General features: G+C 41.6%; 1 protein-coding gene across 1 annotated transcript in view; it reads right to left on the bottom strand.

The window, feature by feature from the left end:
• Positions 1-9244: 9244 nt before the first annotated feature.
• Positions 9245-23823, bottom strand: part of CDH2 (cadherin 2) — a 326405-nt gene continuing 311826 nt past the window's right edge. The window contains exon 16 of the mRNA XM_088469582.1: positions 9245-10650. Coding sequence (XP_088325708.1) covers positions 10444-10650 — 207 coding nt within the window. The 3' untranslated portion in view covers positions 9245-10443. The remainder of the gene's footprint in view (positions 10651-23823) is intronic.

The raw sequence follows: 23823 nt of genomic DNA, 5'->3' as shown, positions 1-23823 counted from the left end.
CCACTTAAATTTCCCTTTCACTGTATGATTAAACACAATGGAGTGTGAAACATGCTATATTTGTACTCTAGCCTTTATCCCGGCTTTGAAGTCCACTAAAACAACAAACACACTTACAGTGCTTGTAGCCCCTGTCATCACCTGTAGCGATTCTAAAAAATGTGTTTTAGTATTGACCTAAGGTTGTGTTTTCTTACATACACTATAGGTTACTGTGTGTGAGTATCCAGACACTTTGAGTGATCAGTCATATGATAATAAATACATACACAACACAAACTGTTGCTCAATAATAAATAATGAAAAAACATTTGACAGCTTGCATACTTAAACAGAATCGAAATGTAATGTTCAACTTGATTCACATAAGAGATACTACATACATTCCCAATCATATACATAGAAAGTCACAATATATTGGCAGATCTTAAGTTGCTTGACATAATAATTACATTTATTAAATGCTGGGTTCTAAAGTATTAGATAATTCTAAAAGAGAGGCCCACTGCTGTAGCTCCAAATACACATAACTACAATAAGAGTGCTGTGCAGAATAAAAAAGACTTTTCCCCCATGATCACAATTTTGTCTAAAATATATATCAAATAAGTTCCTAAAACTTTTATAATGGCAAAATACAAACCTGAGGGTATACTAAGTCCCACAGGGAAATGCACTTGCCTTCCTGATTCCAACTTGCATCAACAGCACTCGAAAGAAGCCATCATACATGCTGAAATGACTAACTATGCTCTGATCCTGAGGAAAAAAACAAATTGGTAGGCTGGATGTCTTTTGTAAGCATTGGTTGCAAGTAGAAAAGCAATAACAAAGAAATGGACAAACATCTAACAATTCAAATTCGTACTGCAAAGTAATATGATACAGGGAGAAAGTACAAACATTTACTGTATATGCCACTAGTTATCACATTCAGTCCTGTTTTTTGATATGTAGTAGAATAAAAAAAACTAAACCATAATTGCTGACTTTATGGAATTCCCCTCCAGGAGATCATACAGTATGTCTCAAGGCCAACTGCAGGGAGGAGGGGGGGGGTGTCGTGAATTGTATTACTTTGCAGGACTAGGAGGGACCACGGTTCACAGCAATTCACTGCATCATGGCCCAGCCCATTCCCTTGCGGAAGTGGTTGCCAAAATTCAGGAGTCTTCCAGAAGCACCTGCACCTGGACTAAGATTGATTGAAACATAGAATTTGACGGCAGATAAGAACCACTTGGCCCATCTAGTCTGCCCCATTTTTAAACATATTGTTACCTCAACCCTTATTGGTTCTTACTTCTTCTGAAGGATATCCTTATGTCTATCCCATGCATGTTTAAATTGCTCTACTGTCTTATCCTCTACCACCTATGATAGGAGGCTATTCCACTTGTCCACTACCCTTTCTGTGAAGTAATTTTTCCTCAAAATTCCCCTGAACCTACCACCCTCCATTTTCAGAACATGTCCTCTTGTTCTAATACTTATCTTTCTTTGAAGAATGTCTCCTTCCTTTACCTTGTTAAAACCCTTTATATATTTGAACGTTTCTATCATGTACCCCCTTTTCCTTCTCTGCTACAAACTATACATATTAAGATCTTTTAGTCTTTCCTGGTACGTTTTGTGGTGTAGACCTTGCACCATTTTAGGTGCCCTTCTTTGTTAAGTCTCTAATGTATCAATATCCTTCTGGAGATATGGCCTCCAGAACTGAACACAGTATTCGAGATGAGGACGCAACAATGACCTATACAGTGGTATAATCACTTCTTTCTGCTACTGATTCCTCTCCCTATGCAACCAAGCATCTGACTTGCCTTCCTCATTGCTTTGTTTGCTTGCCTTTAAGTCACCTGAAATAGTGACTCCTAGATCCCTTTCCTCTTCAGTAGTTTCCAGTATAGTGCCATTTATACTATATTTAGCCTTTGGATTTTTGAGACCCAAGTGCATGATCTTGCTTTTTTTGGCATTAAACTGTAGTTGCCACATTCTTGACCATTCCTCTAGTCTACCTAGATCATCAAACATTTGTTTTATCCCTCCTGGTGTTTCTACCCTGTTGCATACCTTTGTGTCATCTGCAATAAGGCATATTTTCCCTTCAATACCATTTGCAATGTCACAAGTAAAGATATTAAAAAGCACTAGTCCAAGTACAGATCCCTGAGGTACTCCACTGGTAACTACAACTCTCTGTTTCCTATCCTGCAGCCATGATCTTATCCATTCAACTATCTTTGTATCCAATCCCATGCTTTCCAGTTTGTTTAACAGTCTGCGATGTGGAACAGTGTCAAAAGCCTTACTAAAGTCTAGATAAGCTATACCTATGGCCCCCCTTTATCTATTTCCTTAGTCACCCAGTCAAAAAAGTCAATAAGATTTGTTTGACATGATCTCCTCCCAGTAAATCCATGCTGTTTGGGGTCCTGCAAATTGCTGGATTTGAGATAGTCTACGACTCTTTCTTTTAATGCTGGGTACACACTGATAGATATATTGGCCGATTGATCGGCAAATATATCTGCTGCCTGTCTGCCAGTGTGTACCTGCGATATGTCGGTGAATGCCGTCGTATCTGTCCATCGGCAGGTGTGTACAGGCGGTCTGCAGACCGCCCATACACACACAGTGGCAGCCGCGGGGAGGGGGGCAGGACACGCCGCCGACATGCCTCCTGGCCGCCGGTACCCGCAGCCAGACACAGATGATGGCCGTTCAGTGTGTATGAACGACCATCATCTGCAGATTACTCGATCTGCAGATATACAGTATCTGTATAGTGTGTACCCACCTTAAGAGTGTTTCCATCAATTTCCCCACTACTGATGTAAGGCTCACTGGTCAGTTGTTGCTTGCCTCTTCCTTGTTGCCACTTTTGTGCAGTGGGACGTTTGCTCTTTTACAGTCCTCTGGAATTACTCCAGCAGATAGTGACTGATTGAAAAATTCTGTTAATGGTGTTACCAGCACCCTTTAATAATGATCTAATGCACTAGGAAATAAAAAAATAACTATGGAAAAAAATAATCCCCTAATTGTTGTGCTGTGGTGGCAACACATTGTCTTTCCTCAGAAAAGCTACCATGAAACCTAGCCTCTGATGTAGCTGAAGGGTCTGCCCAATGACCTCAAGGAGGTGGGGGCAAGAAAATGATTGAAATAGGCCTTGATTAGGCCTTTGTTTCCAATGCCCCTTGCTTTAACTTGGCACTCTAGAATTGCAGGCATTTTACTTCTCTCCAAGGCTTAATAAATCTCCCCCCATCTGCAAACAACATATTTTTTCTTAAAGATGTAGGAGATTAGCACAGTCAGATAACAGTTACCTTAACTATAATGCATTATTGTTTGATTGTGACGTCTAAGAAATTACATTTAAAATATGCCCATTACTATTACAAAAGAGGCACCAAATCCAAAATTAAAATTATTGATAAAAAAATTAAATAATAGATTAACACAGGGGGAGAAAAAAGAAGAGTACAACATGTTTTAATGACTACGGAGTTCCATTTATTCAACTACTGAGGATTTTCTTGAACATTTCATTTTATTTTTGAATGCTTGTATCGTTATGTAAGATCTTATGATCCCTGTGAAGGACACATGTATGCTTTTCAATGTCCAACCAGCATTATTCATTCTTGGATGCTGTGCTTTTGTCATAGGCAAAACCTCTAGACAGGGAATATACACCAAAGATCTCTTGCAGGTTAGTTTTATTTTACAATACACATCAAGAGACATGAGTTTTCATAAGCTCAGTCAGCAGCAATCTGATCTACGCAAAGAACTCTTTTATAGACTCTGAAAGGTGTCACATTCTATGACATACTGTAAAGCTGCAAAAGCTTATTGGCGATTTTATAATATGGAATAAGTAAGCTACTATTCTAAATCCGCTAAAAGAAATAAGAACTACAATAGTCATAGTAGGTCTTTGTTCATTAATTTTTTTAGAGCTACGGATGTCTACATAGTGATTAAGTCAGTGTGGTATAATAAGCCTCGATGGTTACCTTGTGTACTTTTCTTTTAAAGGAAATATATCTTGCTGCAATCTGTCATCATTAATCATATTGTAATAATTGGGACACAGTTGCTTAAGACCCCTGATTTGTAGCAGGAACTGTCCCATAATTGTGATATAATAAAGCTATAATAAAATAAAATAAAAAAACAACTACAAATAAACCCTTCCTACTGTACCTCTCAGTGTCACCTTCTTTGTGTGATCCCTCCCCTTTAGATTGTAAGCCTTCACGAGCGGGTTCATCTTTCATGATATATTTCTGCCAACACTCCAGGCATTTCCAGACAAACCTTGGGCTTGGGTGATACAGGGGGAGGGGGGGGCGGTTAAGTCTGTTCGCCACTAAGGGGCATAAGTTTCCTTCTTGAAAACGCTCTGAGCCCACACAGGGCCTCTGATGCAACTGCCCATTTTTTAAACATCATTCCTTAACATCTCTGGCCCTATTTCTTGCACCCATGCCATGCTCCTGGGCACAGGCTTGTTCCCAATGGTTCCCTCCTGGTCTTGTCCCCATTTGTCCTCTGTTCTCGACAATTTACTATACAGCTCATTACCTTAAATTCATAGTGTAATCCATAAATTACTGTCCTACTGTGTACAAAAATCGCCTGATTCAGAGATGTACACTAATCCCACTGCAACTGCGACATTTTACACAGCTGCTCTGCGAAAATATGGAAATGGAGATGTATTGAGACACCCACCTGCGGCTTTACAATTCAAACATATGAGTAAACAGTTGCAGCATTTGCATAAAATGTTGCAACATCGGTTGCAGACCAGTCGATCAACGGCCATCTGAGTAAGTCTGTGGCCCCGCAGAATGGGTGACGGAACTAAGACGCCAGCACCAGTGAAACTGAGCACAAAGATGCAGTCGCTGGATCCGACACACCTACAAAACGGTTTCTAACCACCCCTCCATTAACCCATTGTACACATTTTGTTCTGCAGGTAAATGTTGATTTTTGTCAGGTCACTATGTACTGTAGGTGAACATAGTATGTAGCTTCAGAGTCTCTCAGTCATAACAGGGGGACCATAGAGGAAAGCAACTGAGAAGCTGTTGAAGACAGTATATAAGGTAATTATATAATTTTATACAAATTTAAAAATCGTTTTAAAATTTTTATTATTTTTCCATTTGTACAGAAGTTCTCTATTTTGGCTGCATAAATTAATTAACAATCTATTTGAAATGATAAAACCATACAGTATAACATTAAGAGCTCATATGCTAAGTTGAAGTATATTATGCTAATCTGTGATGACCAGTCAACTTTAAATAAAAATATCTACATATAACGAGTGGTGACACATTATCCTTTGGTAGTCTTGATGGAAACTTGGGGGTATTCAGGCAACCTTTTTTAATTCCAATTTCCAAACTGCTTTATAAATTCAAGCCTAAGAGTAATGTATGCCTACTTATTTTGTTTAATGCACTTTTTACTGCAGATCCCAGAACGTAGCAGAGCACTATCTGGCCTAGAAGATATCTGCCCGTTTTGACAATTACGGCTTTACTTAATAATTTGGCAATGCACAGAATTATATATTCTCTGTCTTAAAATAGAAAAGCCATCCATCCAAAGAGTACATCAATATTTATTGTAAGCTTTTAGCATTGCTCCATATAATTTTATACACTTTCACCATAAAAGCACTGAGTGCTTCTGATTACTTCATAATCTACATAAACAAATGTTCTCCCCTTGTAAAGCCAACCAAGAACTGACTTCAATTTGATGGTCCTTGTAAGAATGTTATATTGCCTTCCTGTAATTAAATTAAATTCATGAAATTGTTGCCTTGTAAATGGTATGCAATTATGGCAAGTTCATTGCACAAAGTTGCCTAAAGGAAAAATAATGTATATTCATGAAGGACAACATATGTTAAACTTGGTAGTTATGAACATGTCAACCACAGCCATAAAACAAGCATATCTACATAACTATATTTAAAAAGTCCACTCTAGGCAATGTTCTCCAAGCACAAACAAATGGGCGCATTCTTTTCATGTTGCATGCTTTATGGTATACAGCAGTGGTTCCCAAACTGTGTGCCGTGGCACCCTGGGGTGCCTCAGGGCACTTGCAGGGGTGCCTCGAGTTGATGGTCCAGTACCAAATAAAACGCTTTTTAATCAGTGTGATAGGCAAAATCTGTCCTAATGGCTGCCAATCACAAAATATGTGGACAAAAAGAAGCGCAGCCCTGTCCACCACCACATAACTGACCCTAAGGGTGACATTTAAGCACAATTTACTTCATTTAATTTTCGCTGAGTTTCTCAATAAGAAACTTGTGGCCCAGGGGGTGCCGTGGATAAAATGCTGATACTCTGGGGTGCTGTGATTCGGAAAAAGCTTGTGAACCCCTGGTATACAGTATTCCATCACATAGTCACTCCTAAAAGGCTGCAATGGTAGATCCAATGAAACTCACATCATAGTGACACACATGTGGACCTGGAAAGGAGCACTGCAGTGTCTTATAATAGCTATGTTTGCTCCCAACAAAGGTTTGAACATTACAGGTCAAATCGTATATTTGCTATGGTTTTACACACCACACACAATATTTGCCAATTGTCCCGGAACAGACGGGAGGCTACTGAAATTCAGGTGGCGCTCCTTTCCGCCCAGAAGAGTAGGCAAGTCACCCAGAGCCGGCCAGCATCTCCCACCTCCCCTTCCCCCATAGCTCATGTTGGAATTTAATGACAGTTGGGTGACCTCTGATCCATCCCACCAGTGCCAGTGTTCGTGCATCCAGAGAGATTTGTTATAACACAGTGTCCAAACCTTTCTGTTATTTCCCATACTTACTCATCACATACCACCTCATGTTGAAAACACAGTCACTCCTGAAATCACCCAATAGGAGCATCAAAACATTATCTACAATCACTATCTATACAGTATAGAAGAAAGGAAAAAGGCAGACAGGGATGCAAAGGCCACATACAGAAAGCAAAACAATGTAGAGGAAAAAAGTTATGGACATTATAAAAAGGACAATAGTAAGGATGAAAAGTAAAAAGGTAATGCAAACCTAAACTATGTAATAAAAACCAAGTGCTGATAAGATAAATAGCCCAATGACAGTGTGTGTTTAATGAAATTAATAGAAATTAAGCAAAAAAGTAGACTGCAAGAGGGGTGTGACTATATGGGAGTGACACTGCACTCACTAATGACATTATTGTTAATGCTACTGTAGCTGCTACAAGCTGTGCTCTATAGTAAAAACAGTGAATGTAAGTTTCACATATTACAATACATATTATCAAATTGACCAATTCATGTTAAAGTCTTCCCCTAGTAGCCAGTCCTACACTAAGTATAAACATGTATTAAATCTAAATTTCCGCATGTCTATTGCCTTTTAACTGGGTTATGCTTTACCTGCACACAGCTTTTAATGGAAACCAACTTGTCTCATGTGATTTCAGATATGTTATTGCTTGGGGACTATTTGACTTTAAAATCTTTGTGCCGATAATCCTCAACACAGTTGAAAACCATAGCAGTGATCACGTACAAAATCAAATTGAATTCATGTTTATATTTAGTGTATGACTGTTAAGACTTTGGCATGAGTTGTTCATTTTAACATCTATTCCTTGTTTTTAATACAGATTACATTTTGAAGCTGATATAATAGCATCAATAGGATTAGAAATGTATTTGATGAGTGCGGAGGATCAGTGTCTTTTTTCCCAATGAAATGTTTGAAATACAGAGTAATTTATTTACCAAGTAGTGCCAGAGCATCAAAGCGCATAGATATAAAGCAGAAAAATATGCCTAAATAGCAATAGACAATTTTACAGTGTCATGTAATGTGGACTACCTGCAGGTATATATTAGCAATAGCCTAAAAGCAGCACATTGGGGCAAAGCAGCTGGCATTCCTGTACTGTGCACATAGAGTTCGCATATAATGGAAATGGAATTGATTTCATACTGTGATCCAGCGGTATTGGTTAGTCAGGTTGTTCTATGAAGAAGTAAATTGTGCTTAATGCAGGTGCAGTGTTCCCAGTCATGCATTTAAATAAAAAATATACAGCTGCTTATCTAACTAGAAAAACAAAACAAAATCAGATGTCACTATAACTTCAGTGCACTCAGTTCTAAATTAAAAGTATTCTCCTAACACAAATAATTTACCAATCATATACTGATAATTAAGTGCATAGGTGTTGCTAGTATTACTCGTGGTTGATTAAATGCAACCAAGGTACAATCACAATCCTAGTTGCTTTCTATATTTTTAAGCTTTGTATCATGAATGGACAGATTTCCCTTCTAAACCTCCTGCTGGATTACTGCCCCTTTGAACGTTTTGCTGGTTGATCGGGACAGAATGTAATTCAGCCATGGCTGCAATGCTAAGGATTCCCCAACTGTTCAGAAAGGTTAAAAGCAAAAACATTTATTTACCCTCTTCCACAAGGTATTTTTCATCTATGCTCCATATGTGACAAATGTCTCTAGGTTAAGGCAAAAGAATCATTGAATTGCAAAAATAGGGATAAGTGTATTATGCTTTGATAAATAAGGCCCATTAACACATGAATTTATTGTTCTTGCCTGAACTTTAGGACACAAAAAGGGCAAATGTAAAGCTTTATTACTGAAATTCCCCAGGTCCCTTGGTACACTGCGCCACTTAACGACTAGAAAGCCAATCGTTAAGAAAAAGACAGACTACTGCATGATGCTTAATTCATTATGTTTTCAGTCAGCCTGGCTCAATGAAAAGGCATGTTTTAATTATTGAAATTATTGTGTTGGGTTGGTTCCTATTTGTTACTAGTTATAAACAACACAGTTCACTGTAATACAAAATACAAACTCTGTTCTTAGTTTCATTAAATGTCCTTTACTTCCAGGACATGAATGAATGAACACTGTATCCTACAACTGCCATAGACATGAGACATGGATTCCCAAGCAACACCTCAACCACTCAACTTCACCATCCACTTTTGTGCTCCAATATTCAAAAGGGAAATCAAATTTCTTTTCAGTAGGAAACATAAGCATCAAGTTACATCTATTGTGAGCTGAAGTAATACACTTTTCATTTTTCTCATTGAAATCACGGCATCTTGGGATTTTTCACAGCATTCAAAATTGTTGAAGTGGAAACAAAAAAAAATTCAAACCAGTCACCAGATCCAAAATTAGCATTTTATTCAGAACGTGGGGTCAGAGGTGCATCATTTATATTCTGGTACACAATACAGAGGCAAAGCCGTTGTCAGAGTCTCTTCAGTTTAAAAGCTTCCCACCCGCTTAAACTTGAATCAGTAGCGTCACCGGCGTCAGTTTGCCCCTATCTGTATTTTTATTTTTTTGGTACAAATTATGTAAAACTTTTGTGCTAAGAACGTTTTGTTTTCGCCCTCCCAAACCAATAATAATAGAAAATAAAATTCAGTGTACGGAATCTAGAATTTGCTTGATTTAACATAATTGTGTTTGTCACCTGTTTTGTAAATACTTTATCCGTAAAGGAAAAAAAAAAAAAGATATAAACATGCAAAACCTGAATTCATAGTCCAAATAATACATACACGTGTTCTGAAGCTTGGAAACTTCTGTATAGACTATGCTGATAAAACATTATGTACACATACCATTTTTACAGTGAAGTGAAAAAATACCCAAATGAAAAAAAAAGTGTACATTGATTAAGACCAAAATGTGCCTATCTGGTGAAAAGAAAAATCAATCCTGCTACAAAACAAAACTCCATTATGCTAGAAACTGGTGATATGACAACTCCCCTTTCCTGCAACCAACTTCAAAAATCTGAGACATTCAATGAAAAAAAATCCTAACATCTAAAACTAGGAATAATGCACTGTACATGTCAATCACGTGGATTTGTTTGCAGCTAATAAAGTTATTCTAATGAAATTTGTTCTCAATTCCAGATTTTAACAAAAGCAACACAATGTAAAAATAAAAAAGGAAAAATAAAAGGCATGATGAAAGAAACCCTTGATTACTTACTTCACCCCACCCACAACATACCTTGTCTTTTCACCCTTTCAGAAATCAGTACCATTAAAGCGTTGAACATAAAACTAAATCCGATCTGAAAAAGGTACAAAAAGGCACATAAAATCCCAGTGCTTCTGTACTGTAAAATTCAAGTGTAACTGAGCTCAATCAATTTTTTTTCCAAACAGTATTGGATGACTGATATTCCCACTGAGCCCAAATTGGTTTGCAGCCTATGCCAAAGCTTTCAAACAAGCACTTGTGCTAGTAGACTACAAAGTTAAAGCCAAGCTTCTTTACGCTTTTTGGGAATATCAGTTCAAATGTTTGTTCTTGTCCACAAAAACGAAAAGGTCAATCCAAAGTTCAATCATCTCCTCCGCCATACATGTCAGCAAGTTTCTTGAAACGAGGACCCCAGTCATTAAGGTAATCATAATCTTGCTCGCCACCACTACTTGATGAGTTCAGGGAGCTTAGAGACCCAGCTGTGGAGCCGCTACCTTCATAGTCAAAGACTAAGAGGGAGTCGTAAGGTGGAGCTGTGGGGTCATTGTCTGCTGCTTTCAATCCCTATAAACAAAAATAAAATATGTTAAGAAAACGTATTCAAAATTATACATTCGTATAATCAGTTATAATAATGCCAAATATTACACTATTGAGTCACAAAAAATGTTTTATTGTTTACATCAGGGATGGAGAACCTCAGGCCCGGGGGCCGTATAAGGCCCTCGGCATCATTTGGTCTGGCCCTCTGAGCTTTTTTCTGCTAGCCTCATCTGGATAGCAGGGTGCCGTTCCAGCCAGAATCTATGCAGCAGTGCCGCCTGGAGTGCCGCCTTAGGATGCTTCAGGTGGTCACACCGCTGCCCTTACAGCTCTACGGAACATCCTCAGGATGCTCCGGGCATTGCTATAGTCACTGGTGATTGTGGCCCCGCTCCATGTGATGTCACAAGGAGGGGGTGTGGTCTTTACCACGCCCACAAATTATGTTCTATATATCAAAATGGCCCTCGGCAGAAAAAGGTTCCACACCCCTGGTATACATCTATCTATCTATCTATCTATCTATCCACATGCATCAAAGCGTTAAACAGCCCTTCTAGTCGCGCCATGCCGTGGGGTGACTTGGTGGCGCCAAGTGTCTTTTCATGCAACTGTTTACCTTAAATGCATCATTCACAAAATGATAGAAATAGGGTGCACAAGCAGTTTATGCTGATTAAAATGATATGCAGCATGTCTATATTCTTTGTGCGACTGCGGGTGTGCATGCTAAATGCACGTTACAATGTCACAGCCGCTGACTGTTTCGCATGCAGATACAACCGCAGCTTCACACAGTATATGCATGCTACATATCAATATAATCAGCATAAGATTGTGCGTCCTATTCGCCTTTTAAGGGAAAACTTCACACAAAAAGATGCTCTGCACTATTGAGTTGCACGACGCTCACACAGTATGTGTAACGCGACTTGTAGCGCACGGAGGATAGATGTGGACACATCTGTATTAAAAACCGCACATTAAACATTTTTGGGGGGGGATTATAAAAATGAAATTCAATATAATTTTATTCAGCATAAGCTGCTTGTGTGTCATATTCGCATCACTTTGCAAATAAGACGCATTTCCGAAAAGACGCTCGGCTCTACCATGTTGCACAGCGCTCACGCATGATGTGATGTGTGATGCAACTTGTAGAGCACGCAAGATAGATGTATGTGGTCACATCTGTATCTGTCTATAATTTCCTATTGTGAATTAGTTTATGCTCCATATTTCCAGCAAGTATAAAATTACATGACAGCTGGCTGGTTCAACAGCATCGTACTTGACCCCAGTTTGTTTGCGATTTAGGGTCAGTACGTTGCGGTTTGACCAGTTTCCTGGAAATAAATACCAGAAGCCAACCACGTTTGCCAAACATATTAGATGTACAGCAGTATGACAAACAGGTTTTGATAACTGTTTTCCCAATGTTACAAGCATCTCTAGTTAGAATTCACATGTGGGATCTGTGGCCTATAAAAATGCAGCCTTAAGCTTTTATAGAGGGCATGAAAAATATAAAATGATTGCAAACATCTTTACAGTGTGCAGTATAATTTATTTCTCTTATATCTCCAAGAGATGCCTTTACAAAACATTGCTAGAGATGATGGCATCAATAACCATAATTTATATAGATATTCATCATACATATGTAATAATGTTACTTGTGTACTATAACCTTAAAATAATAACAGTAATGTATGTAATACTGTAGCTTCAGAGTTTTTTTTTCTTTAAATTACGCCCCTACTTATGGTGTTTTTTAGAGCATGTATCTCATCATCTGCCAAAGGTCAGAATAACAAGAGAGTAATCTTTGCTTTGCAGGAAATGCTAAATGCGCCCTGAAAGAGAGTGCATCTAGCAAGTAGAAAAAGATAGGCAGGTGGTATAATGTGTGAGAATTACGATTTCGGTTTATTACATTTACTAACGTAAAAAGAGGTTTACAAAAGTAGAATCAATTTTAATAAGATATCTTACATTTAAAGAAGCTTCAAATGACATTAATATACTACTTTGTGCATGTCCCTTTACAACTTTTGCTAACATATTTTATCTTTCTTTCTTTCTTCCTTTTTGTTTTTCATAGTCTTTCAACGATGAGAGCAAGGGGGCAGCAAGACGGAGGGGAAAGGAATGGGGAGCAGACCAGCTTACCAACTTTTATATACTGCCCTCTGGGAGGTCGAAGGATAATTAAGTCAAGGTCAAATGGGAGGAAGCATGTCACTACAAAGCTCGTCATCATGGCCCCTACACTCCCGCATCACAATGCTATCAATCCTGGTAGCAACAAAGATGTGATTCATAGCTAATCGTGTCATTAAGCCCCTGCTACGCCCACTTTACGGGAGTAGTTGACGGGAAGCAGGAGGGGCGTGTTCACTCAGAAAGGGGGTGTGACCTTAAGACGTGCCCCCTTTCCGACAAAGTAGGGGGCGTGCCCAGCACTCACAGAGATACTTGGCTGCCCGTGGGTTGGGGTAGCACCCGGCAGGCTGTTTCATTGTGGCGCTGACATTTTTTTTTACAGTTTTAGAATCTGTAAGGCGTGGTGCCCCACTAAAACAGCGTAGCGGGAACAATAAAGAGGCATGAGAATGGAACCCATTGGTACCAATGACCCCATACACTTTAGCATTTGAACTTGCAGTTGGAAGCAGTGTTGCAGTATCCCCAGGGCCGGATTAAGGGGGGGGCATTGGGGGCATGTACCCCCAGGCCCCCCTCTCAGAGAGGGCCCCCTGCCACCAGGCCCGGCGACGGGGGGACTAGGGGCACATCTGTGCTGGGCCCCGAAGTTCAGAGGGGCCCCGAGTGCTCAGGGCACCAAGCACCTTTCTGCCGCGTTTCCGCGGCAGAAAGCCAGGCTCCAAGTGGAGACTGCATCGCCTCCACCGCCGGCCCTGGCCCCCGTCTTTCTTACTTGAATGGGCTGTGGGCGCTGCCGGCAGAGGTCAGATGCTTGCACTGCGCATACATTATGCGCGGCGCCGCGTCAGCGTCATGAACTCAATCCCATCTCATGACGCTGCGCGACTGCCTGCGCCGGTCCTCCACCCTGGCCTCCTTTCTTATTCACCACTGAGGAGCGGGCACTGGGCTCAACAACGACAGCAGGGAGCCTGGTCTGTGCACTGTCTGTCCCAGTGTTAGGGTAAGTCAGTGACAGACCTTATTCGTTTAGGCAGCTCAATTTTTGTTATATAGATTTATATATATATATATATATATATCTATCTATGTATATATATATATCTATGTATATATATATCTATGTATATATATATATATACATATGTATATATATATATATATAGATCTATATCATATACATATAAATCTATATATAAATCTCTCTCTCCATATATATATATATATATATATATATAGATATATATATCTATATATTATACATATATATCTATATATAGATCTATAGAGAGAGATAGATAGATGTGTGTATATATATATATATATATAATTATATATATATATATATATATATATACACACACACACAGTATATGTACATGTGTGTGTGAATATATATATATATATATATATATATATATAATGTATCTGGTATAGCTAGAAGTGATATGCTTGTACTTTAACACAATAATTGGAGATTGGTTTGTGTGTCCCTATGGCCAAGTCCCTATATTATTTTACCCCCTGGACAAGATAGTCTGCCTGGATTATACAGGTATTTTTTTGAGTGCTTATCCATGCTTCTTTATACCGAGATTGTGTATTTATCATGTTGCATAGCAACTCTCTTTTGAAGCGCCCATTGGTTAACACACACTGGTCACGTGCGCAGGGGTTAGCGTGCCGCGGGTGGAACGCATCGCTGTTCAGCACGCAGCAACCGCGCTGTGTTATACAATGCCTGTGATGCCACAAAAGTGACATGGCTTCAGTTGGCTAAATGAGTTGGAGATGTAGGTTATCGGTAAGTCACTTTTTTTTAAATGTGAAGTTTGGCACTCTGGAAAAGAAACAGTATGCCGGAGTGCACTCCTACTTTAGTAGGCGCAAATAGGTACAGTATCCTATAGAAAGAAAGAAGCATCACTCCACATACTTTTAAATTAGTGTAAATATGTACCCTGAGGAAAAGATTCATAGAGGTCTTGAAATATCGGTAACTATTTAAACAAATTTGAACTATTTTAAAAGTCTGTGGAGTGCAGCTTTTTCCTTTCTACAGGATACCTATATGCTATATATAATATTAATATATACCACCGAATTGTACCGTAATTCTCTCTCTAGTGATTGATGATGAATGATTTTAATTTTAGACTTTAGGGCCCCCCTGTCTTAAGTGCCCCGGGCCCCCCAAAGCCTTAATCCAGCTCTGAGTATCCCCATTCCTGCTTATTGGGGTCAATAATGTGTTTGCTTTTGATTCCCCCCCCCTAATTGTATTTGCAAACACTTATTAACCCCCTCATGTCACCAAGGTAAAGTTAGCCCACTAGCAACAACAACTGGTGTTATGCTACCTCACTTCTCATACATTCACCTACACTTCCTAGATTGTAAAGTAATTTTGGGCCATTGTTACCTTATGTATTATGTCATTGTATATAATCTGCTTGTGTCATGCAGGTGGGGCAGATTTAAAATGTGCAGAGAGAGTTAGATTTGGGAGGGCTGTGTCCAAACTGAAACCTAAATTGCAGTGTAAAACTATAGCTGTCCAGCATTTGTGGGCTACACTACAACCAGTATTTACCACACATGAAATGTTTTGTTTTTTTCTTTTTATGTACAGTATTTGCACCCCTTGCAAATACATGGTTTGTCCAGGTACACAGGGTTTGTCCAGGTACACAGTTTCTTCAATGTAAACAGGTGGAATAGTGCTAAGTACACATGCTATACATATGTGGTATAAGTATATAAACCTTTTATTAAAAAGTAAGAATATGCAATACTGAAATTAAGAAAGAAATATAATTAATGTTGACATAAATAAATACAAAAATAGCTCTGCATCAGCTGAATTCAGAAAACATAGATGTTGGATGTTTCAACCTCCACAAAATGTAACAGTGGAACAATAACAACTGAACGAGTAATGTCTATTCAAAAAAGGGTGTATTACTCCAAGATTATTAAATGTCAAAAAGTGGTCACATATTATGCAAGTCACTAGTACAGGACGGCCATTAGTTGGAACAAATCGATATGGATACCCATATATTAAGTATCAAAAATAAAAAGCAAGTGGCATGATGGTACAAATGTTTAAGTCACCAGTCGTGGGTGGAAGATCAGGCTGACAGCTTAGTCCTTGTCGGCAAGTGTAGCCGAGACACCGCTCCTGTCTGTAAACTGATCATAATAGTTACCTGCCCCTCGGCAATGATGGTTTACCTCCCCAGGTTGAAGATGCGGTATCAGCCTGATGGTATGGGAGGCTGGTTCGCAGCTGGAGGGTGCCGTGAAGTATGTGGAAATACTGGCACAGACACGTGTCTGTGTACTAAGGCTGTCAGCTCGTGGGACCCAATGGCACAGCAAAATCACCACTGATATTCACTAGAAATGAGATGCGGCATCAGTGGTGCTGGGAAAAACTGCAAAACGCAGCTGGAGGAAACCGCGGGGTAGAGACAATCCCAATGCTGGCTCAGGTCAAAACCGAAAGCTAGGGAAATCCGTGTGCTCAGTCAGTCCAGTGGCTGGGTGAGCCGTGCAACAGTGTAGCAAATGGATGAATGAATAGTAGTCTCTGTATTCCTTATCGCGTTTCACCACATACAGCAGCTTTTTCAAAAAGGCAGAATGAGTGATTGTAACATGAGTGGCTATATAAACCCATCCATATAGTTGACATAGCAATATAGACAAAGGACCTCATTCAGAGCCGCGCGCAAAAAGCGAGCGCTCGCTCTGAATGAGGGCGGCCGCTGTTTTTTTTAAAAGCCGGGCTCCTGGCCGCTCACTAACCTGTGGGTGACCACCCACAGCTTTTGCGAGCGGCCAGGTGATGTTCGCGACCATCGGGCTTGGGACGAGACCCTTCTGGTAGGGTCTAATAGAGCAGGAAGCTCACTACTGACATCACTGGTGATGTTAGTAGGGCCGCCCACAAACGGCAAGCGTTCCTTCAGGAATGCCTCCGTTTGTCCAGCCATCCCGCCTACAAAACGGGGCGAGCTGTCGATCAACATTGACAGCCGCCCCGTTTGTAGCGAGCCCCGGAGCGAGTGAATTTCTCACTTGCTACAGGGCACGCGCAGTGCGCACGCACTGCCCGGCCATCGACCTGCTTGCGAGCGCATAATGCTTGCGAGCGGGTCTGAATCAGGCCCAAAATACCATATGGAAAGATTCTCCCAAAAGTCATAAAGGCAGCGGCAATGTCATAACCTATATTGATGTAGAAAAATAACATGTAATATGTATATGCATGAATAAATGTGTATATTCCTGCAATTGGGATTGTCTCTACCCCACGGTGTCCTCCAGCTGCGATTCAGTTTTGCCCAGCACCACTGACGCCGCATCTCATTTCTGGAGTGAGTCATCTACACCGCCGGGAGGTAGATTGCTACAGCCACCGGCTAGTGAATATCAGCGGTGATTTTGCTGTGCCATTGGGTCCTATGAGCTGACAGCCTTACTACACAGACACATGTCTGCACCAGTATTTCCACATACTTCACGGTACCCTCCAGCTGTGAACCAGCCTCCCATACCATCAGGCAGATACCGCATCTTCAACCTGGAGAGATAAACCATCATTGCAGAGAAGCAGGTAACTATTATGATCAGTTTGCAGACAGGAGCGGTGTCTCCGCTACACTTGCCGACAAGGACTAAGCTGTCAGCCTGATCTTCCATCCACGGCTGGTGACTTAAACATTTGTACCATCATGCCACTTGCTTTTTATTTTTGATACTTAATATATGGGTATCCATATCGATTTGTTCCAACTAATGGCCGCCCTGTACTAGTGACTTGCATAATATGTGACCACTTTTTGACATTCAATAATCTTGGAGTAATACACCCTTTTTTGAATAGACATTACTCGTTCAGTTGTTATTGTTCCACTGTTACATTTTGTGGAGGTTGAAACATCCAACATCTATGTTTTCTGAATTCAGCTGATGCAGAGCTATTTTTGTATTTATTTATGTCAACATTAATGATATTTCTTTCTTGATTTCAGTATTGTATATTCTTACTTTTTAATAAAAGGTTTATATACTAATACCACATATGCATAGCATGTGTACTTAGTGCCATTCCACCTGTTTACATCGCAGCTTTTGGCACTTCTTGTGCTTATTGTGAGTGGTGGCATACTCCCAGGTGGTGGGCAGCTGCCTACACATTTTGTATTTACGTCATATTAACTGTTTAATACTCTCTCTTGGCGCTTGGTACCTTTTTACAGAGTTTCTTGCCGTCTCTTGCTATATTCCCATCTCAGAATCAGGACCTATATTTGTATATATTCATTTAGTGGGATTTACAGTCCATTTGTAGAGCTAGAATGATGACTGACAATTTATTCTGCATTCTGCTGTGTGGTGTGCTTGGGGTAGGGTTGGAAGCACTTGAGGCCAAAATCCACTGCAAAGCACTGGGGATGAAATGGGGAATTGCAGAACAGTATCATAACCAGGGGTGTATTGTGCGTGGCACACGGGCCCCTGGGTCTAGGGGTGCCCACACCGCACACCCTGCACCCATATTTTTAATACTTACCTCTCTGCCTCCGGAGTCCCCTGTCAGCGCCGGTATCAGCGCTGTCAGAACCACCTGGAAAATGGCCACAGCGGCTATTTTCCCAGTCTTTTGCACACTCTAGTGCCCAGAGACTACAGGTGCGGCGCTTGCCATAGAGCACAGCTGGCTGCCAGAGGGAGAGGAGGGGCCCCGGTCAGAGACTGCACACGGGCCCCCTCCTTTCTAGAAATGCCCCTGAACATAAGATAACACAACATATTACAGTAAATATTTATCCCTCAAGAAATATATCCCATCCAGATATAGCATTGTGAAAGTGTTTCTTTGTGGAATCGATAATAATCAATGAAGGAAGAACACACCTAGATACGTGGCTCACTTCTTAGGCATTACACCTAAAGCAAAGGAAATCCATATCTTGTTATGACTATAAAGTGCGTTGTTACAGACAGGAAAAGGAAATGCCAGACACAGACAGGGATTTGAAAAATAAGAAAAAAAGGTCAACCTGCTCCGAGCACTCTTGTCTCAAGCTAAATAGGGCACATGCAGCAAAGGGAGGCAGGCAGGCATCTCAAGAGCTTTTCTAGAATTTGGTTAGTGCTCCATAAAGCCATTGGACTGCTGATGGTAAGATGAAAATGGAATGGAAATGTCCATCCTAAAAACAAGTATCTTCAAAATTAAGTTACTAATTGTAAGCCACAGTCAGATATAATAAATGGAATATAGTATGTGGAGGCAAAAACCTATAATAAAGATTTCAGCTAGCTCTGCATGTATGGTGATTTTTTAAAGGGGAAACATATATGACTGCTTGAAGAATCAATCCAATAAAACCACTATGGTAGTCATATCTTTCACGGGATTAATCTCCACAATAAAATCCAACTTAATGTGTGACCATGGGTTGGGAGATAGAGATAAGGGCTTTAAAAGACCACAGGACAAAAATAAGGGTAAGACCTTACCTTTGTTATCTCTATTTCTACGAAGTTCATAGGGATCCACAGGAGACCTTGGGGTATAGGTTGATGACGTCAGTCGTCGAGCACCTCAATAGTTAAATTTGTGCTCCCAGGATGCACCAGACTCCTCTCCTATACCCCGCCACCAGGCCAAGGCACCTCAGTTTCGTAACAAGCCAATGGCCAGAGGAGGAGAAGAAAAAAGGAAGAAATTCTGGAACACTCAAGTATCACATTTTCACATACAGAAGGAGATGGAAAACCGGTGACCAGAACACATCCATCCTGTGGATCCCTATGGACTTCGTAGAAATAGAGATAACAAAGGTAAGGTCTTACCATATCTCTTATTTTCTACTGCAGGGTCCATAGGGCTCCATAGAAGCTGGATACCACCTTAGGTAGGAAACCAGGGCGAGTACGAAGAACCGCCCTGTCCCTATGAAAAATCAGAAAGGGAGGGTGACATGAAAGAGCCCCCAAATCTGACACCCTTCTGGCCGAAGCAATGGCTAGAAGAAACACAGTTTTAATTGTGAGCAATTTTAAATCCACTGAGCCCAGTGGTTCAAATGGTGGTCCTTGTAGAGCCCTAAGGACCACAGTGAAATCCCAAGGAGCCACCGGTGGGATAAAAGGGAGGTTGGATGCGAAGCAGACCTTGCATAAAGGTGTGTACATCTGGAAGAGTAGCAATCCTACGGTGAAACAGTACTGACGGGGCAGAAACCTGTACCTTCAGAGAAGCAAGGCGAAGACCGTGATCTAAGCCCACCTGTAGGAATGCCAAAAATAACTGGATAATCGAAATGTCTGAGGATTATAACCTGTTGGGCGACAGCATTCAAAGAAGGTGTGCCACACTCTGTGATAAATTCTCACAGAAGTAGGCTTGCGAGCTCTGAGAATGGTGTTCACCACCGAGCTGGAAAAAAACCCTGGAACTCAAGAGAGCAGTCTCAAGAGCCACGCCGTCAAAGACAGATGACTCAGGTTCGGGTAGAGGCAAGGACCTTGGGACAACAGGTCCGGATGTTGACGCAACAGCATTGGAGTGTCTATGGATAGACTCCGAAGATCTGCGTACCAGTGACGTCTGGGCCACGCTGGAGCTACCAGCAGTAGCATACCTCCTTCTTGCTTGAAGTTCCGAAACACCCGAGGCTGAAGGGACAATGGAGGAAACAGGTACGCAAACTGGAAGGTCCATTTGACAGACAGAACGTCTACCAGCAGAGCCCCCACATCTCTTGTTCTTGAGCCGTACCTTGACAACTTGTGGTTGTGCCGAGATGCCATTAGATCTACTTTGGAAAGTCCCCACTTGTTCACCAGAAGCTGAAATAATTCCTGGTGAAGTGACCAATCCCCTGGGTTTACATCGTGACGGCTTAGGAAGTCCGCTTCCCAGTTCAGGAATCCCGGGATAAACACCGCCGATATGGCTGGGACATTTTCCTCCACCCAAGTCAGGATGCAGGACACTGACTTCGAGTGCCTCCTTGGCGGTTTACGTAGGCCACTGTGGTGGCGTTGACTGACTGGACTTACGCGGGTTTTCCATGAAGTATGAGCCTTGCTTGCTGAAGAGCCCTTAGAATCGCCCTGAGTTCCAATATCTTCCCTGGAAGAGGTGTGAACTCGTCACTGCACCCCAACCCCGGGGACAGGCGTCCGTTGTCAGAAGGACCCTCTCCGGGATCCAAAAGGGGCGGCACTTGGTAAGGTGACTTGTGTGGAGCCACCAAGTCAGAGACAGATGTACCTCCGGAGACATTACCAATGTCTGGGTTCATATCCGGCGTGGAGATCCGTCCGATCTGGAAAGGATCAGTGTCTGTAGAGGCCGGGAATGGCCATACTGCACCATGTCGAAGGTCGACACCATGGAGCCCAGTAACTGCATTGCCAAGTGAATCGATACCCAGCGACTGTGCAGGCAGCTGCGAACTCGCTGCTGCAGCGTGATTATCTTGTCCCTGGTCAAGAAAATCCTCTGTTGTCGTGAATCCAACAATGCCCCAAGATGTAGCATCCTCTGTAAGGGCGTCAGCGAGGACTTCTTCCAGTTGATCAACCAACCGTGGCTCTGTAGCACTGTTATTGTCAGCTGTAAATGCTGAAGAAGTAATTCTGGAGACCTGGTTAGCAATAGTAGGTCATCCAGGTAGGGCAACAGATGGACTCTCTGCAGCCGCAGTTGGGCCGCCATCACTGACATAAGTTAGGTGAACACCCTGGGTGCCGTGGACAGTCCAAACGGCAGGGCCTGAAACTGGAAGTGTTGTTGCAACACTGCGAACCTGAGGTACCTCTGATGAGCCGAAGCTATCGGGACATGCAGGTAGGCATCCTGAATGTCCAGAGACACCCTAAAATCCCCATGTTCCATAGCCAGTATAATTGACCACAGGGTTTCCATTTTGAACCGAGGCACTCGGAGAAACTTGTTTAGGGACTTGAGGTTTAGGATAGGCCTGTATGCACCATTCGGTTTTAGAAACAAAAAGAGAGTGGAATAATAGCCCATTCCCCTCTGGGGAGTAGGTACTGGAACTATAACTCCCTGTAGGAGCATAGATCGTATAACTTTCTGCAGTTCCAATGCCTTTTCCTGATCCATCTGAAGTCCCGTAGGGAAGAATTGATGAGGAGGTCTGTATTGGAAGGAAAGGGCGTACCCTTGAGAGACCACTTCCCTTACCCAAGTGTCTGTTGTGGTATGCCACCAACACTGGGCGAACTGAAGAAGTCGGCCTCCCACTTTGGTGTCCCCCAAGGAGAGGCCCACGCCGTCAGGCTGAGGGTTTAGCGTTGGGCTTGGCAGCTGAACGCCTGGTGCTCCAAGCCTGCTTCTTGGGCTTTGTGACCTTCTTAGCTCCTGACGGTCTGGGAAAGGACTGAAACTTGGCCTTACCCGGAGGACGGAGTTCCAGATGCTGATGGCACTGGGGGCCGAAGATAAACAGACAGACTTGGCAGCAGCCAAAGTGTCCACGATTTTGTCCACATCTGGCCCAAATAAGACCTGGCCATTAAAGGGTAAGCCTTCTAACCCTTTCTTGGAATCAGCATCCGCTCTCCAAGATCGCAACCAAAGAGAGCATCTAGCTGACACTGCAGCCGATGAAATGCGAGATGTTAGGAGACTAACATCCAAAGCACAAAAAGGTGGTTATAAATAAAGGCGCTAAATGGCGTGTAATCAATAAGAGTAGAGTCTTTCTCATATATTCCTCCTTTAATAAGTTCTCCTTAGGATTTATCTGCTTTTTGATCATTGGAAACCTGGAACTGTGTCTGGCTGGCCAAACCAGAGATTTAAAGGGAGAAGGGCAGTTATCCAGGTATCTCCACTATATATACTCTCTTGAAGCACCAAATCTGGTGCCATACACGGTATGGTTCCATTCTTTATTCTTTTGGATGATATTTCATTCTGGGTGACCCCAGAAAGTGTTTGTATTCTGCACTATTTCTGCCTACTTGTTGAAAAACATCAAAGACAATATTCTATTCTGTTTTGGATTTTTATTTTTATCTCATTAAATTGGAAAATTATCTACTACACTATATTACGGTTTTCTTCTCTCCTTTTTTGTTTTTCCTGCTTCATATATATCTTGGAGGAATATGGGACTTGAACTGCATTAAAAGAAAATATTGAACCTAAGTAGAACTGATTAAAGGAGGAATATATGAGAAAGACTCTACTCTTATTGATTACATGCCATTTAGCGCCTTTGTGCATAACCACCTATTTGTAATTTGAGTATTTACTGATTGTTCTCGATGGGAACATTGGTTTGTACACTTTGGCAGCTTGTGCGCCAGTGTGTTCTTAAATTTTGTTCTTTTTAACAACCAAAGCAGCCTCATTCACATATTAAGCCGAGTCTCTGAGGTAACCTACCAGTTCAATTTGTTCACTGGTAGCCCCTACAGGCAAGGACGCTTCCAAGGCATTTGCCCAACGTTCCATGGCCCCGGCCACCCAGCATATATCCATAGCTGGCCTAGCGACCCCTCCCCCCGAGAGGGAATACATGGACTTTAGGCACCCCTCCAGTTTTTAGTCCGTAACATCCTTTAATGATGACATGGACGGCATAGGAAGTGTCGCACTTTTGACAAGGCGTGTAATATGAGAATCCACCTGAGGAGGAGTTTCCCATTTAGAGAAATACTTCTCCTCGAATGGATAAGTGGCTTCCAACCATTTCTGCAGTTGAAACATCCTGCCTGGAGCTTTCCAGGCTTCCTCCAGATGCTCAATTAGCTGATCCAACAGGGGAAAAGCCGTCGCTGAACTTTTCACTTCCTTAAAGAAAGCATGTTTGGATTTGGCTGCTGGGGTATACTCGTCCCCAATATCCATAGCCACACGGACTGCATGAATGAGACCGTGTACATAAATTTTGGATTTAGGCTCCACCTCCTTTTGTGGGAGCTCTGTATCAGATAAGTCCTGAATTTCCTCACCATCAGTCG

This window comes from Taudactylus pleione, unplaced genomic scaffold, assembly GCF_031769625.1.
Source record: "Taudactylus pleione unplaced genomic scaffold, aTauple2 ptg000093l, whole genome shotgun sequence".
Taxonomy (NCBI): Eukaryota; Metazoa; Chordata; class Amphibia; order Anura; family Myobatrachidae; genus Taudactylus; species Taudactylus pleione.
This window is presented reverse-complemented; position numbering and strand designations above follow the sequence as displayed.